Source organism: Osmia lignaria, chromosome 16, assembly GCF_051020975.1.
Source record: "Osmia lignaria lignaria isolate PbOS001 chromosome 16, iyOsmLign1, whole genome shotgun sequence".
Classification (NCBI taxonomy): domain Eukaryota; kingdom Metazoa; phylum Arthropoda; class Insecta; order Hymenoptera; family Megachilidae; genus Osmia; species Osmia lignaria.
Window position 1 is genome coordinate 6,488,462 of NC_135047.1, and position 19,182 is coordinate 6,507,643.

At 36.8% G+C, this 19,182-nt stretch overlaps 1 protein-coding gene across 3 annotated transcripts in view; it reads right to left on the reverse strand.

Annotated features, from left to right (window-relative positions):
• The window catches only part of cv-c (RhoGTPase activating protein), a 214,253-nt gene that overhangs the window by 110,448 nt on the left and 84,623 nt on the right, over positions 1 to 19,182 (reverse strand). For all 3 annotated transcript variants that reach the window (XM_034316566.2, XM_034316567.2, XM_034316564.2), the window contains one exon: positions 17,877 to 17,919. In XM_034316566.2, the coding sequence (XP_034172457.1) occupies positions 17,877 to 17,919 (43 nt within the window). The remainder of the gene's footprint in view (positions 1 to 17,876; positions 17,920 to 19,182) is intronic.

A 19,182-nucleotide genomic window follows, 5' to 3' on the forward strand; every position in this document is an offset into this window, starting at 1 on the left:
ATAATAATTGCGTATCCTTAATTGTTCGTTTACGTCTATCGGCAGACGAATCGAAAGGGACCGGCTGAAAATTTCCTCGTTATTGCATCAAGTGACAGGGGCTTTCAGTGGCAGTGAAAGGTTATACATTCGTGCAATTAATATCCATATATGTACTTTGTTCTACAGAATGTCTGAAAGAAGAGATCTACGTAAAGAAAAGTTCAAAAATCGATTTATAAAAAAAGTGCACGTGCATCGGTACACTTAATTTGAGATATCTCCCAAACTATTCTGTTTTCAAAATTTTACCCTAATACTTTCTTATACAGAATGTCGAGAAGAATAGATCTCCGCAAAAAAAAATTCAAAAATCGATTTATAAAAAAAGTGCATGTGCATCGGTACACTTAATTTGAGATATCCCCCAAACTATTCTGTTTTCAAAATTTTACCCTAATACTTTCTTATACAGAATGTCGAGAAGAATAGATCTCCGCAAAAAAAAATTCAAAAATCGATTTTTGAAAAAAGTGCATGTGCATCGGTACACTTAATTTGAGATATCTCCCAAACTATTCTGTTTTCAAAATTTTACCCTAATACTTTCTTATACAGAATGTCGAGAAGAATAGATCTGCGCAAAAAAAAATTCAAAAATCGATTTTTGAAAAAAGTGCATGTGCATCGGTACACTTAATTTGAGATATCTCCCAAACTATTCTGTTTTCAAAATTTTACCCTAATACTTTCTTATACAGAATGTCGAGAAGAATAGATCTCCGCAAAAAAAAATTCATAAATCGATTTTTGAAAAAAGTGCATGTGCATCGGTACACTTAATTTGAGATATCTCCCAAACTATTCTGTTTTCAAAATTTTACCCTAATACTTTCTTATACAGAATGTCGAGAAGAATAGATCTGCGCAAAAAAAAAATTGAAAAATCGATTTTTGAAAAAAGTGCATGTGCATCGGTACACTTAATTTGAGATATCTCCCAAACTATTCTGTTTTCAAAATTTTACCCTAATACTTTCTTATACAGAATGTCGAGAAGAATAGATCTCCGCAAAAAAAAATTCATAAATCGATTTTTGAAAAAAGTGCATGTGCATCGGTACACTTAATTTGAGATATCTCCCAAACTATTCTGTTTTCAAAATTTTACCCTAATACTTTCTTATACAGAATGTCGAGAAGAATAGATCTGCGCAAAAAAAAATTCAAAAATCGATTTTTGAAAAAAGTGCATGTGCATCGGTACACTTAATTTGAGATATCTCCCAAACTATTCTGTTTTCAAAATTTTACCCTAATACTTTCTTATACAGAATGTCGAGAAGAATAGATCTCCGCAAAAAAAAATTCATAAATCGATTTTTGAAAAAAGTGCATGTGCATCGGTACACTTAATTTGAGATATCTCCCAAACTATTCTGTTTTCAAAATTTTACCCTAATACTTTCTTATACAGAATGTCGAGAAGAATAGATCTGCGCAAAAAAAAATTCAAAAATCGATTTTTGAAAAAAGTGCATGTGCATCGGTACACTTAATTTGAGATATCTCCCAAACTATTCTGTTTTCAAAATTTTACCCTAATACTTTCTTATACAGAATGTCGAGAAGAATAGATCTGCGCCAAAAAAAATTGAAAAATCGATTTTTGAAAAAAGTGCATGTGCATCGGTACACTTAATTTGAGATATCTCCCAAACTATTCTGTTTTCAACATTTTACCCTAATACTTTCTTATACAGAACGTCTGAAAGAATAGATCTACGTAAAGAAAAGTTCAAAAATCGGTTTTTTTTAAATTGCCAAATGATTTTAATCCAGAAAATGTAATGCGTGAAACCTGGCGAAAATAATTGCCGGTTGTCGAGATGAAAAATATGCGAACACGAGTTCAAACAATGGAACGCAACAACGAGAACTTTCGTAATATGTTTAACCAATGTACTGTGGAAGCAACCGTGATCAGAACCGTGAAGGCCACGACTGAATGGAACAGTCGGAATAATTCTCGATATCCGCGAACGCCGATCTCGAATCCGCTGAATTAGTCAGCGTCATGAAAATTGTTTAGAATTTGAAAGGCTACGATGTAATTGAAGCCGATTGAACTCTTGTGCCTTGCGTTTAACCCTTTGGGTAGTTATTCAATTAGAAGGAATGTTCAATATGAATACGGCTTAATTATTTTCCGAATTGGACGACACATTTTTAGCTTTAATTACTGTGTCGATATTTCCTTTTATAAAAACGTCAGCAAAATTCTGAAGCTCAGGGAGCGGCCAGGCTCGATACTTTTCAATTAAATGAGTCAGATAAAGCTTCTCATTGAAGCGAGGCGCCGCCAGCGAAGCGTCGAATATTGTCAAACAATAATCCCACCAGCAACCAGTTGACCCACATACGCGCAGCACAGAAAAGTGCAATAATTAGTTCCTTTGTGGCTGATTCTAGCTTCGCAGAATTTAAACAAAGGTGTTCGCTAGCGGTTACCATTAATCCCTTTGTTCTGTATTTCCATGAATTCCTATAACGAATTCGTCTACAAATCCACTATATACAATTTTGAAATTATTTTATCGAGCAACCTATTTGGAACCACACCAAGCATCTAAGCATTCGACTGTTAATGTAATCGCGTCGAAATACCGCGTGGTGTTCCCTCTTCCTGAAATAAATCATCTCGCCGAGACGTCTTCTCGTTTACACCGAGCCACGCTCTCTCCGAAAGTATTTTCACACATGGCAAGTGTTCGGAATCTATGGCATCGTAAAAGAAACGTGTGTTTTTCTCAGATCACGCGATGTCCATCAACCGTTCGGAAAACACGATTTCCGTAAAAATTCGACGAGGTTCTGACCGCGATTTCGTCCGGCCTGTTGGAATAACAGTCAGACGATGGCAATATCTAGTTGGCTATTGTCGAAAGGCAATGTTTCTCTGCATCGAGAGAATGATACCATTTTTCTCACGGTCGACAGTGAATGGGTCAACTCTGTGTTTATGGACGAACGCGTTCTTTTATTCAATAATTTAAAAAAAGAACATACTGTTTCGAGAATTCCTGTTCTTTATTTGTCCCTTTCAGACAACACTTTTGAATTATTAACAGAAATAAATGAATGATAAAAAAGTAAAAATATTTTCAAAGAGAAATTTTTTCCATGGAACTAATTAAAAGGAATTCAATTAAAAAGTTCAGGGAAATAAAATAATGGAATCGTTATTAAAATATTTGCAGCGTCAAATTAAATTTGCCGACAGGTTTGTAATTAAAAAATAAAATTAGTAATTCTCTGACACTGTGTAACCAGTGGATTACACTTCAGAGAGTCTTAATACCGTCTCTCCTTAAAGGTCTCATTCCAATTCATATTATTTTCTCTTTGCTTTTCTCGCTTTTCTCTGTCGACTCTTTTTCTTCACCTTTCACGCGTTTCATCTTTCTGCAGGTGGCACATTGCAATTTCGCTTTGCGACACACCAATGCTTCTTTTTCCTTCGATTTTTCGAGCACCCGTGACTCGAATACGTACAATGCACATTCCTAGAACATTACCGCCTTGTACGTTTTAATAAGAGACAGGAGTTGTGAATCTTTTTCAAAGAAACTTTCTGCAAGACATCCAGAGACTTTCTTTCACGGTTCTGACGATGATATCACAGACAAAAAATATTGTGCTCCCGATGACAAAGCTATGAAAGAGGCGTAGCTCATCTTCCTTTATTGGAAAATTTATTTTGAAGATGAAAAATAATTTCATAAGTCTTTGTATATTTTTTCTCTCTTTGACAATGTATTGCGATAATAAAAATAATCCAGCGATTGAAAGTTAAAAAAAAAAATAAATAAAAATTTCAAATCCTGGAATCCTTGAATGATAGAAATATGCACATAAGGATTGAAAATGTTTTTAAGGGTAGTCAAATATGCAGCGAGGGAAAATATGAAAAGCATGGTGAATATAAAAACAGAAGGCTGAAAGATGGGAACATAATGGGTAGAGAATTTTTAACAAGAGCTTTTAAAACAAGCTGGGGTGAGTATTAAATGTCAAGAAAATCTTTCTAAGTGAAAACATCAAGAGTGTAAAAATATGCAGAACGGAAATTATTATAAACTACCATGATTATCATAGGAATTGTTTAAAAATCCCTAATAGAATTTCTATTCCTATTCAAACGAAATAATCATACAAAAAGTAAATTATTAACGCGATAGATATGCTAAAGATCAAGAAATTTTGCTAACAGAGAAAGTAAACAAGTCCAGGAGTGTGAAAGTTGGAAACGTATATTATATTCTTAGACAGTTATTAATCTGCGATCTTGGAATCAGATTTTCCAGGAAGAATATAATTTTATTCAATTGACATTTTAAGGAACTTGAATTTAAAAGAAAAATGAATAAAATATGTAGAAATTTATAGAGTGAGTTTAATATATTGTCATGATACGAAGTTAGAAATTCGAGCAACTAGTTTCCGAAACTTTTTAATCGGTCGAACGTTTCGAGAACGCCGAAATACCCTTAAACGCGTGCGATTCCGAGTTATATGTGTTTCGTGACCATGATATGATCCCCGATAACACCAGCACACCACCGTAATTGCTGTTATTCCGTTCCAACCATGGCGGAAGCTTACAAGATGGGATCTTATCGGTCATCGGTGGCACCGAGAGTATCGTCTTTATCCTGATATGATGTAATCGTGCGACTTTATCTAACACGACCCCTATGATTTGGTCGTCTCAGACTGTTGAGTCAACACGATTCTACTCGTACTTCCTCTCTGACTCGCCATCAATTTGAAGGATCTCTCAATGAAATTGGGAAAAAATGACAATGCTTCATTTTCAGTAAATTTTGAAGGCGTCCTGAGATTCTTGTGAATAGGTGATAGAATAATTATTTAAGAATTGACCCATCTCAGTATGCTATCATGTCAGAATAAATCTGGTTAAATGCGACGTTTCAAAAGATTTAAAAAATTTGCTGCATTCGAGTGCACCAAGCAATGCACTTACCATTCACAAGTGCAATTATTTCGAGGTGCATTATCGATCAGCCAAAAGCAGGCCAGTTGACAAATTTTATCACGCAATTTAGTAGAATTAATCGATGTTAATAAGAAATCAACTCCGAAGTGGAACGGTCTGGCTGGCCTCGGGTGTTAGCCATTAAGCCAAACTAATTTCAAACTGGGACAATTGTATTTGTCTCCCAACAGACACGCAGCATCCACGTAACAATGGTAACACGTATGCTTCAGCAACGGTACCTTGTTTCGCGGAGATCGTGTCACGCTTAGTTTGTGACCTGAATCATATCAACTCGAATCAAGCATTAAATTCTTGAGACATTCTGACAAATCGATCTCGAAATCTGTCACATTGAAAATAACTGCAATTTTATGAAATCACAAATAAATGAATGAGAATAATTTTCAAAGGAACACCACAGACGATCATCTCATTGTTTTCGCAGTCATAAAAGCGAACATATCCGCTTCTTATTGCACCGAGAAGAGTGAAATGCAATGCTGTTTCTGCATGTTTCACCGCAATACACGAGTCAGACAGCGCGAGCGTGTTTTCATTTTAACCGCGGAGCAAATCTGCCTGCCACGATTGTTCCCGATTGCAGCAAAAATAACAGTAAATCGTTGCGGCCATCACGGAACGGCGAATTGATTTTTAAAAGTGGTTCCTAGTCGCACTTGACCGCAGCTCGTAGTCGCCGAGAACGAAGCAATCGATCGACGCTCGCGTTCAATCGGCTTCGAGTTGTTGTCGCGGTTTCCGCGTACTTCTTCCCCGGGGATCATAGATTTTTGCTGCGCTTCAATATAGACTTTACCTAGCTAATTTTTTAATTAAATACGATCCAAGGATACGATCTACCACATGAAATTTTTTATTAATCGATAGGTACTCTTAGCAATTAGAATCGGAGGACAGATTGAACGACAGCAAGAAGAAAATAGGTGCTAACCAATATGACATTTCAATCACGTTATTATATCATCGTCCACGCGAGCGTACAGCATCGCCAAAACGCGCCGACGCTTCGTCGAGCGCGATAATTAACTCTGGCAATTATTCAGGACAATAATTACAAGGGGGCGTGGAAGCGATGAACCATGCAAATTCGCTTTTCCCTAACGATTCAACGATGGGATACGAAACAACGATCCAGCCGCACGTGCATGTCGAATTAGACGCGATTTGACGTCTTGACTTCTCAAAAACATGCGAAATATTTTATTGAAAAATTTTTTCTAATTTTCTAATATTCACGAAAACTTTCAGCTCACCTGCGATTTTTCGCTCTCGCATCCTCCGCCAAAGAGCTTCCGCTTTCCGCATCGGCCAGTTCTCCACCTTCGCGCTGAAGCTACGAAAGAATTTATATTCCTTGAAATGCGACATCCTCCTGCTACCCCCGTGTCCGGTTTCCTCGATCACACCGGAACCCGCGGGTGTAGCCGATCGACCCTCCTCGGTCGACATCTTCCGGTATATCTTGTGAAGTTTCTCCGTGGTTCGTTTTTTTCCCTCCAGTTTTGCTGTATTTTCTTCCGGGATCGGGACGATCCAAAAATTTTTAGCTTTACGATATGGGAGACGTCGTTCTATTTGAATTCCTACGTTTGCGATTTTTCGGCAAGACGATCGCACACGGATCAATGTAAATCATTTTGCTTACTGATCTTCGTTATTTAAACACGAGAAGATTTATCCTCTTGGCTAGAGAAGATTTATTGATCTTCTGAAATGTTTGCGAATGACTGTCTGGGAACACGAAAGTACGTGTTATTATCTTTTGGAACGTGCTTGCTCCATTTTTCTTGTCGGAGGAATTTCGCTCGGAGATGTAGGTGAACCTCCCACGTGCTCCTTTAAAAAATGAACCACTTGTTGCGGATTCTCACGTAATCTTACGTTATCGTTTTCCTAGTCTGAATATCCTAGAAATCGTTTCCCTCGACGTTTCAATTTCGAGGAGACTAAATTTTCTATTTTACTCGAACTGCTTGGAAATTGCTTAATTTCTATCGCTATCTTGTCAAATGATCCTCACTGATTTTTAAAACTGCATCAATTTTCTTTTAATCCAGCTTTGGTGATAGTTTGGTTTGATTGGTTTTAATTAAGAATCTTGCATCTGTTTTAATTCACGTCACTTGGTAATGAAGAAACTTTCATTTCCTTCTTAACTAAGGCATCTTTATTAATGTTTTCCTAGATTCTTTCCTGCATATCCTGGTGATTATTAATTCTATTTACTTTGAACCTGTAGATACTTCCTTCTTTTTCCAACGATCTTCGTCGATGAGTTAATTAAAAATTATTGCGTTTCTCGTAATAATTTAACACGATCTTCAGCAAGTATCTATAGCACACTTTCAACGAATTCACGGAGACGTACGAGAGTAGTTTTTAATAGACTATTTTGCATAATTTTCTAAGTATTATTTTCATCCTCTTATAATTGCTGCCGGCTGAAGAACAGATTCAACAAATGGAGAACTGCAGTCAAAATATACCACATTTTTGAATTTATTCCAAGATTTTACAAATGATCGATCGTGTCAAAAAAGAGTATGCAGCACAGCAGATCAATGAATCACTCTTCAAAATAATTTCTATTTTCATAATTTTCTCATTAAAAATTTTAACAAATCAGTGTCTTAATTTTTCCAAAAATCTCCTTCATTTTCTATCGAAAGCACTGAACTTTTTATTTGTTCATCAATCGCGCACCAGACTTCTATTTGCTGACTAGGAAACACGATGCGGTGAGCTGTGGGATATCGAAAAACGGACTTGGTACAGAGAATTTGCCCCGGCTCAAGGATTACCCATTGGAGGAGACGAATATGGTCGCCTATTGCTCGCGATCAAATATTGACTCGACACCGGAAAAGGCTGGCGGAAACTCGAGACGACGGGGTCGTCAGACGCTCTTCGAGATTTTTGCTAATTCCAGCGCAGACTGCGGAACTGCAGCAAAGCATGCACCGTGCCAAATCCTACTCAACCTTGTGAATCCAAAGAAATTCAACTCGAAATCCAAGAGAACCATTTCAAAATTATTAATATGACTTTTAATTAAAGAACCAGAACGAATTGGACTTAGTTTTCTCTTTAAATAAGATATTACCCCAAAATCACATAAATGCATCAAGAATTTAATTGCCAAAAGTAAATTAAAATTAAATTGCTCCCTTGGCGAATCTTTCAAAATTTTCTTACGGAGGAATGGAGTGATTAAATTGAAAGAGAAAGCTCTATTTCGTAGATTGTAAAATGGACAAAAGTCTAAGGGAACTGGCTTGCACGTGAACGCGTAAAAGCGCGATCCTGGTGGACAGGTCTCGACGACAAACGCACAGAAAGATTTATCGTTCAAGGAACGGTGTACATTGTCGAAGGAAAGCGGTAATTACGGTGACTAACGAGCGATTTGTTGCACTTCGAGCGGCGACCCTTGGCTTCAACAGGTCCTGTCGCGATATCTCACCAGGACATTGTTTGATCGCGATATCGAACTTTCGACTCGACCACCGAGTCGACGAACGCGCGTTGCGGATTTCAAAGTGGTTTCCTCGGGCTACGATTCGATTTCTCACACGTTACTTTTCCTCCTGAACGGCAATATTCCTTTGCACAATCAATAATGCTTTACAATCTTGTAACTTTTTGCTCGTGCCAAGAAATATCGTTATTTCCGATGCTTATCGAATGGAATGTATTTATATTGGTTGCATAAGGAATTTTTATATGATTCAAGAAATATTTTTATAGCAACACGTCATTCGTACCCTAAGGTGTTCAATGATAATATCTATAAAAAATAATTCTTGTTCGAAAAAATTAATTGTTTCGATCTTACACAAGAATATTTTAATTAAACTTTCTCCCCTTTCTAATTTGTCATCAATTAAATGCCACTTATCGAGCTATATATCGACAAAGGATTAAAGCTGCGCTGCACAGAGATTAGCAGTGTAAAAAAATTACAGTCAGCAATGGTTGAAAATTAAGAGAACGATTACGATGGATTAGCATACAAACACTCGACATCTACTGTCATGAAAGATTGAACGATCGTTCGGATAAAACAGAGCCTGTTCACAGAGATCGGCAATATCGCTAATATTGTCGCCGTTAATGCCCTGAATAATTCATAGGAAGTCGCGCAATTCCAGTACCAGAAGCGTGTACAGTTCTTGATGCGGGTTTCGCGGTGTTCAATTTTCATCGCAACCACGGTGAAACGATCTAGCGTAACAAAATCAAAACAACCCGCTTAGTTTATGCAAATTACCGTCACTTTCTCGAGCCACGAGTCGCCGTCGCTGAACGAGTCTTTGTCGCGTTATCGCCGCTCGCGACAGCCCTGAGGAAGCTATTAGCGGTTGTTCAGCGCCGTCTGACACTTCCGGGGCTATTCTACTTGGCCGAAAAATCCTCTCGCTTAATTGCTTACGCCTGTCGAATCGACGCTCGCTAATTGTCACCTCGTCACTGAATTAGGCTGACAAGAAAATCACTCTAGGTGTAATTGTGTCAACCGGTTGGCTATCATGGAGGTCACTGGTGTTGCATTTAATTAAATTTGTTTTATAAGTCCTTCATTAAAAGGATTGAGTGTCTACCCTTAAGTTACGAAATCAATCCGTTCTACTTCTAATTTATCGTGATTAATGATCCGATTTTTTTATGGATAAAAAAAGTTTGGACCTTGACATACCGTGGATAAAATTTGCCTTTCAATGCTCTATAAATTAATTGACAAGAAATTTAAAATGAAAGAATAACGACAAAAGTTTACAAAAATAAATATTACGCTATCTATAATAAAAAATAAATTTAAGTTGGAAAATAGAGAAAACTCAGTGATATCTTAATTGCATTTGGAGTAGAATTTTCATAGAAAGAAATTGCTGATAATGTAACCCATTTCCAATCAAGAGAATTAGATAAGGCGATCAAACGGAAACATATCATTAATAACGATCAATAAATCTCGGATTAGAACTCACTGTAATACATTTTACATATTAGTTCAATGAAGAAACTACAAGTTATTTACAGGATGCTTGCAAATCATCAAAGGCGATGGTTAACGAACGCAGGAAATCCTTGAAATCTAATTTTAAGTGAAACTAATTACGACAGGGTTGATTAATATTCATGGTGGTGTCGTCGCGTCGTATGGGGACACCTTGCAATGAACCAAATACTTTCTTCACGCTCGTTATTTATTGGCGATCGAAGCAGGTGTCAGGAACGTTCGATTAGCGTTATCTTTAGCTAGAATTGTTTATAAGCCGGTTCAACTGGTTGTCTAATCTGCCACGCTTGTGAAATCGTCAGTCGGTGCTATGTGTCGAACCAGAAACTCGTTGACAAATTATAAGTCGACCGTCACTGTCTTACACTGTCAACTAGATTTTCTCAAGAAAAATGAAAAACGGTGTTTGTATCTTAAATGCACTGTGTATCAAAAAAGAAATCAAACCGATAGAAAAAAATAATCAATAGAGCGCTAAATGCATGGGTAAAGAATAAAGCCTGGATTTTCTGTACAGTCGATTATTAACAAATCAATCTTGCCTTAATAATGTATAATGATAGTTTTGTTTTCTGGTTTGTAATAAATCTAGTATCGAGCGTTAAATTAAGGGTTACAAAAACCTAAGTGACGGTTGATTAAACGCATTAGTTAGCAATATGTCATGGATTACCATTAATTTCCCTTAGAAACCAGTATTCATTTTACGAGTTGAAGTAAAAGGTAGAACAAAAATGTGATAATATAGCGCTGCACCGTTGGTAATACCTTGATAACCCAGATATTTAGAAAAATTGGATATAATGGATACAGGTGAATAACTATGTGTGCGAAAGATAAGAAATTTTTAAGTTTCTAACCTGCTGGTAATGAGTTTTCAAATATAGAGAAATTACTGAAATTCACTGCTTATTTTTAAATTTGCCATGTGTTTGAAGTGAAAGAAACTTCATACCAAATTTGCAACTTGATGAAATGAAATGAAAATGTTAAGTGGTTTGAAGGACAAGGAATTTTCGAAGATTCTGAGATGTTCGACTCCAGCAGATGCTAACGAGGACGGTATTAAGAACGTCGAATGAACTTAAACCGGTGGAACGATCAAACAGGGATAAAAATAGCCCCTCATCGCACCGAAAATATAAATTTCTTGAAAGTGTAATCATTTCGAAGGGACTGAACCCCTTCGGTGTAAAATTAGCCGATGCTGATTCATTGATATTTAGAAGAACATTTAGAACATTAGCAAGTCTTTTAAACAACAGGATGAAATATATTCATAAATAAAATATGTCTAATAACCATCGCACAGCTGACCATGGAGAAAGCTCTCAAAAATATATAAAGAAAAATGTTTAATTTAGAAGCATGTCATCTCATTTAAAAACAATTTATGCAGCTTATAAAACAGAAATATTTTTCACCAAATTTATACAAGAATTTTTTCAAATGCACACAAATAACAGAACAAAAGAGAAAAGTGGAAGATCTTATCCGAACACTCATTTCCAGCAGGTCAGAAGGAAACATCTCATTACCGGATCAACTGAAAGCACCAAGAATTACTTCTACGGAGAAGCGGAACAACAATAACAATATTAACTTTATCCTAAATCTAAAGAGAAAATTCTTCGAAGAGGTACTTGAAAACGATGACTGTTCTGAAAATCAGCATCGTAACTTCGCCTATGTTTCATCAGATAACAACGGAGATTGTTTACAGACATTCATCGACTCGTTTTCAATCTACCGCTTGCAACCAGATTTTCTAAAACTTTTCTCTCATCGTAAATAGAAATAGGTTTACGATGAGATAAAGTTGATGAACATTAAATCCAACGCCTTTCTCCGTCATGGCAGACGGTCTGCTTAGAGTGCACTCTCAAACACGGTTAATGACAAAATTAAACACTTCCCGGCCGAACAATAACGCTGTCATCTGTACTTACGATCGGGAGATCGATCTTAATTCGGTATTGTTACAAATGTAATTTAACAATTGGTATAAGAAAAGTTCTAGGCCAAAATTTCATACTGGATGATTAGCTAACCAAACGATGGATCTTAATCCTCTGATTTTTAATTATAATGCAGCAAGTGAAAATTAAAGTATTATTCAAAATTTGCTTTTAATTAATATTAATTGAATGGATGATTACAGTCATAGGAATTACCCATGTTAATTCACGTTAGAAGACAATGCAATTGTTCACAAAGAAGGACAATGCATTAAGCAATTTCAGAAACTATCTAGTGCGACGAATTAATCTGAGCAAGCGATAGAAACAACTTAATAACTGAAATAATAGACGTAAACGTTTCATCTGGGACATTAAAATGGAGCAGTTCCAGTTCAACGAAGAGACGCGTTTATCGAATTCGTGGTCTAAAACGAAAGTGCATTCTTCGTTCCAAATGTGCAGTTACCCTTGATATCTCAATAGAAGAACCTAATACTCTGATGTTCGATATTTAGTCAAGTGTGGTTCGCGATTCGAAGTCAAAATGCCTATAGGTGATCGCTATCGCCTGTGTCTCGTTGAAAACCTTTGAACTTTACCAAAGACATTTGTTTGAAACGCGTCTATCGGGCTAACTAACGACTCCTCGAAATTGAATTTCCCGCCTACGTTCACTATAACTAAATGCAGATATGAAATTGCATGGGCACATAGGGAAATTAAATTGCTCCGACGCAAGAATGAAACCCCTTTGCAAAATCCGGAATTATGTTAGCTTTGAATGGAAAAACTTCCGGTGACGTAGAATGCGATACGGTTTTATCCTTTGCCGGATTATAGGGATGTATCGGAGGCTGATATAATTATTTCAAAATTTGCAATTGCAAATAGATTAAAAATTAGTCATTTTTCTTTTACAAAATTTGGAAAATTCCCCAATTTTTTCAATAAAAATTCAATTACTTTATACCTGATGTTATACAGAACAGATGCCCATCATGTCCCCCTATTCTTTGCTAATAAAAATCAATTTCAAAGCACACTGTCCAAACTTTACCATAGACAGAGTTCATGTTTCGCTCAAGTTTCACCCTGGAATGGACAGTGACGAAGGGATATCCGGAAGGATTTTCAGGAAGCATTTAACTTCCCGAAACGAAACGAGCATGACACACCGGGTGACAGACCGCTCGAGAGAAAACTCGATAAAAGTCGCGACTGTCTAACAGGAAGCGGAGCCGAGCTATGCGATGAATAATTGGACGGAAAAGCGATCGGGAATTAGCGGTGAATGAATTTTGTAAACTTTCATCGTTTCTGCTGTCAATAAAGTCTGCCGCTTTGACTCGCTGTCACGTCGAGTGATAATACTTTATAGCTGAACGAGCAGCTGCCATTCGGGGATCGCAAATATATTTAGCCATCGGCCATTCGTCTTTTCAACGGCGCATGTGAAAATTTATATTGACGTTCGTCTATCCGGAAAATTGGAAAAATGCTTCCAATCAATCGTTTTTCATCCCTTTTTCGAAACATTTGCTGCGAATTGGTTACGATCGTTATGGTTCCAGTAAAATAAATGTATGTTTGGTGAGTAAACTTTGTATGTTTTGCAATTTTCTTGGTAATTAATAGAATTTGCAATTATAAAAAAAAGATTGCAAAAATACAGATATTTTCATTATTTTCTTAAACATGTAATATAGAAATTGTTTAACAGAAATGAATGATAAGAACAGAATTAATAACAAAATGGAAACTATTTTTATGTAAGGAAACGAATGAAATATTCCTGAGTTTTCCCATGCGTCGAATGACACTAGCCAACGACTAAAATTAAAGAGGGTTTCTTAATTAATAAATCGATTAATCGGCTTATTACGCAATGAATCTATAAATATAGCAACGTATAATCAATGACTGGCTACGTATTACAGAACACACAGGCTTCGATTCTTCTTTCTATACTAAATTATTCTTCTGCAGTATTAAAAAATTCGATAAAGATTATTCCAGTATTCAAACTGAAAATTTCACTGAAAATATCCCAGAAAAAGAGAAATGTTCGATGATGTGGCAAAACAATATCTCAGAATGGAATCACTTGTTTCTGCAAACAGCTGATTCAATATTTTAAGCATGACTGTGAGCTCAAACAAAACCAGACATTGTTAACATTCACAAGATATTATTACCCTTTATTAATCATTTCGTATACTCCTGAAAATTTTAAATACTTCTATGTGCTCCAGAAAAATTATTTGGAAATGAAAAAATTGAAATTTTAATTATACAATTACAGATTTAATTTTGCAGGATTTGACACTATAACCTTTTGATTTTATTATATACCGTGTATTCTATCAGAAGACGATATTCGATAAAATGAGCCATGAAATTCCAAGGAACATCCCCCATGAGATTCGATCACCTATTTACGACAGAAGTTCGGACCACGCGTAAATACCAGAGTGCGTAGTTTTGAAACAATTGGCGCGCAAAATCAGCAGACATCAAACGTTCAACAGACACTTTCTATTTAAAAATCTTAAAATACGAAACTTGCATTTAATCCTGTGTATTTTTCTCGGTTCTATCAATCATCAAATTCTATAAAAAAAAAAATCCTTATTAAAAATCTCAACTTGCGGTAATAAAAAACTGTGGTAATTTCGTTTCAAATTATCCACACCAGATTCGAGAAGATTAGATAATAATAAACAGAAGTTTGAAAGTTTAATAAAAATATCCGTCCCCATTGACACAGATTCGCGCGCGAATTTCGATCCTTCACCAGAAATTTCTCATTCTCTTAAGCAACGAAAGATTACATATCCTGATTGAAATTTTTGCGAAAAATCCAAGACACTCGCTGCTGCATACTCGTGCGATCGATCCATTTATGTTTGCTATCGTGAACTTGAGCACTGCGATCGATACCTAAAAAATCGTAAAGACGAAGACAAGTGTCGTACGATGGACGTGTTCAAATGGTCGAACGAATATAATCGCGCACACGTCGACGTGAAACGATGGATCTATCGGCGACGAGGCTTGAAAAAACTGTGAAAAACAGCCTCAAAGCGCGTCGCGAGTCGCGTGGACGCCGCTTGGTGAACTGCGACCAGCGCCGCGGTGCCCGTGATAGCGACGACTGGCACCGTGTTCCATTGGCCGATGGGACGAAAGCCACCGTCGCCGCCACCGTCACCGCCGCCGTCACCGCCGCAGCGCAAGCGTCTCCGGGGCTTTTTTGCTCGGGAACCGATCAAATCACCTGCCTGATACCTGTACTCTTTACTGCGACAGTGATCCACCAGAGAATCGTCAATTGAGACGAGCAGCATATTGAAAGAAGCGATACTTCGATATTTTTCTATTACGTCTTGAGTCAAATTTTCTCATACCTATTGATAGTTCTAATTCCTTTATGGGCTGATGAGAGCCAAAATAATATTTATAGGAATTTTGATATAGCACTTGTCAATCCTAATCCTTCGTTTGAAAATTGTAGCGAATCAATTGTTAATCCTAATTTTATTTACAGACTGCAATGGGCAATCAATTACCATTTTAAATGAATTTAGATTCTATTGAGAAATTTCTGAGAAAACGATTCAAAATTAATTTTCCTGAAATATGATAATTTAATTTTAAAAATGAAAAATTTATTAGCGATTAAGCTGCTGTTTTTCCCCAGGTAAATAAATTACAATTTACCCAAACAAAAGTTAAGTAATTATGCAATTTCCTGTTTAATAAATAAATGAAGAAAAAACATCTTATTTTATGTGCGAGCTAATGAATGTACGAGACAACTGTATAAATCACACATTGATTAATAGCCTACAAATACGGCAAGTGAATTCATTAACGTACGAATGTTCGTTGTACACGGATTTCAGACCGTACTAACAGAGGTTTATTGAAGTAGACTTGACCCACTTCTTGTTTCAATCTCTATATATACAATAATCCTCAGGGCTTATAAACGTATTCGTAATTAATTTCACGCAAAACAGAATTATTTGCGACAGTTTTTCACCGAGAAAATTCAAGCAAATTAAACTATTCCGTAATTAATTTATCGAGTTAAGTGACTATGATCAGTCTGTTTATAGTGATGGTACTCATGCAACCCCCTTTGTTTCCTTTTCACTTGTGGATGAAAGAACAATATTTTCTGGATTTTCGACTAGGGAAACGTCGAGATGAAATATAACAGATTTTCCTGTAAAGAAATGCTTTTGAAGCATTATTCAGAAGCGATATACAGTGTGACAAGTGCATTAGATTGACACAATTTTAGATTCATCCATCTTACTCTGCTTAAAGAAATATCGAGTATGCACTTGAATTTTCTATACAGCTGGGTATTTGTATTATCTCAGAAATATGACGTAAAATGGTCTTTAAAAGAAATATATACAAAATTTTTGTCTATTGAAGCAGAAAATTATGACGAATTTTAGTTGAAATTTCAAGAGGTGAAATTCATCACACGAATAAACTGCAACTTTCAGAATTTTATTTTATAACGCGACAGAGGAGAAACATTTTGGGTCAAGCTTAATTTCTACCGAGCGATGTAAAACCTTAAAAAGTGGACTAAAAAAAGAAGTACCTTCCATATGGTACTTGTCTTCATGATTCGATTATCGATACGCTGACCACACTCGATGCTCCATTTTTTTTTTAAGGAAACATTTCAGCCTTTATCACTAAAGACACGATACACACAAAAATTCCTCGCGTATAATTTACCCCAAGCCGTTTTTCAAAAATTCCAAAGAATTTTATTAATTTCTGAACATCGAACGATCCTTTCGATACGGGAAATATTGAATTTAAAGTGCCCCGATGAAATCCTCGAAGCAAACTTCAAGTATTTACGCTGCACTTCGCCGTATCGATTTTTAATTATTGCACCGAACAGCCGGAAGCAGGTTCAATAATTTCGTTTATAACGCGAATACCTTGCTTCACGACGATCTCTATACATCATTAAGAACCAGAACGAAAAGAACGCATTTCGTATTCCGTATTTTAAATAAGTTCTAATTTACGGATTTAATGCATTCTTGGTGATGCATCAAAGTGCATTGTAAGTGCACTCTTCGTGATTTCAGAAAAGCTTTGTTGTTTCCTATTCAATCAATTTCTAAAAAATTTTATGAGATACTTTTTATTAACCCAAATCCAATTCACTGATATAAGGTTACCACTTTTTTCTTTTGAAAATTTATAACTACAATTTCGATTCAAATATACGGCGAATCTAATAGAATCAGTACCTCTCCGTTTATATCTTCAGATTTGTAGAGGCTGCCTTATATTTTCAATAAAATTCTGCTTTCTGGTATCAAAAGCAAACGCCCACGAACCAGCTATTCCGACATCTATTTCTTTCCATTTTTCGACAAGAATGCGCGTATTATACCAACGACCCTTACGTAGAAAGCTTATTTTGGATCGAGGACGAGCGAAAACGAACGAGCCACGCTGTCGGATCAAAGATTAAAGCAGCGAGGGGAGAAAACTTACAGGTGGCACGCGTCTCTGTTTCTACGACTTTTCCGCCCTTTCATCGACGACATTTCCGTCAGCTTTCTATTCGCAGAGAAATCGCGACTGTATTCCCAAAATACACGTGCGTTCACGGGGAATAACCGTGCGCGTGTTTCGTGAAAACAACGCGGAGGATCGGGAAAGTTCGATTAATTATCGACCGTTTCGCGAACGGATGTTAATTACTTTCACGAGGCGGCTGACTCCAAGTCTAGCGAGCTTAAATTAGAATTTAATTTTTACTGAATGTTTGTTAAAAACTCACCCGATAGCTGGCGTTCCGACTGCGAGCGTGGTTGCTGCAAATTCTGAAAGTAAACGAAAGTATTCAATTAATTTCCCTGTTGAACCAATTAATTCCTCGATGCATCAAACAATTTCGCAAAATAAACTCAAATCTGAACAATGTTGAACAAATACAGATAGACATATTATACACCCCGGAACAAATCATTCCAGTTCTGTTAGAAAGAAATATGGAGCAATATGTATTTCGTTTATTTTTAACCAATTTTCCTAGTAATATGTTTCCTAGATGAATATGCTGATTCAAGAACGAACAAACGTGCGAATCGCGTGTCAACCATAAAAATCAACCACTTTCCCGTAGACTGCATCGCATTATCATCGATTCAATCATGCTATAAATGTTTCTGACCTAGCTGGTTATTGATCGAAACATTTACCTAAATTCCGCAGGATATCGCGAAATTTCCAGCCACGAATCACGTGGCTGGAATAAAATCGGAAGATATTTGATTAATCCGTGGATCGTCGATCAACGAGGTCGCGAAATCCACGGTGGTTTCTCGCAAACAACAGCCGCTTCCAGTCGGTCGGACTTATTAATTAAATCACTTGTCCCGGTTATTGCGAGCCGATTTTCCGTATAAAATTACCAAGGCTTGATGGCCGATGATTGCTCGTCTCAAATTGCATTCAAATCACTTCGCCATGGTGCCGGTTAATTGGTCAACGTGCGCGTCGTCGAAATAGCCGTGGGCGGACGCGTTATTATCATATTTTCTCGACGATGTATCGAATTAAGCCGCATCATTCGCGGGGGCGTGTTTCGGAAAAATAGACAGGGAGAGACAAGCTAACGCAACGGGGTTATCCTTTTAGCAATGGGAAAAGAAGAGACGAGCGGAGAAGATCGAACCATGACCTACATGCGGTATCGAGCCGATCCAAGCAGAGTCCAAACGAACGACCATGACCTTATCCACGCAATCCTGCTACAAAGCCCGTTCATCGATTAATTTCAAGTACAAATAATTTCATAAAAAGGGCAACGCGTGGGATACTGGCTGATCTCCTTTGGAAAATCAACCGAGAAAATAGACTGTTACTTTGTGCTGAGATTCGAGGGGTTGAAACAGGATTCTCGGTTTGATATTGCTAGAAGAAGACAGATTTTCAAACGTCTTGACTGACAGCTTTTGGGGATTACCCCCCAAAAACAAGGGTTTTCTTTCGGGTGGTTTAGTGATAAAAGAAGATGTTTGCGCGTGGGAGTAGATCTTACCAAAAGTTTATTATTACTAAGAGAAAAACTTTGAAAATCTCGA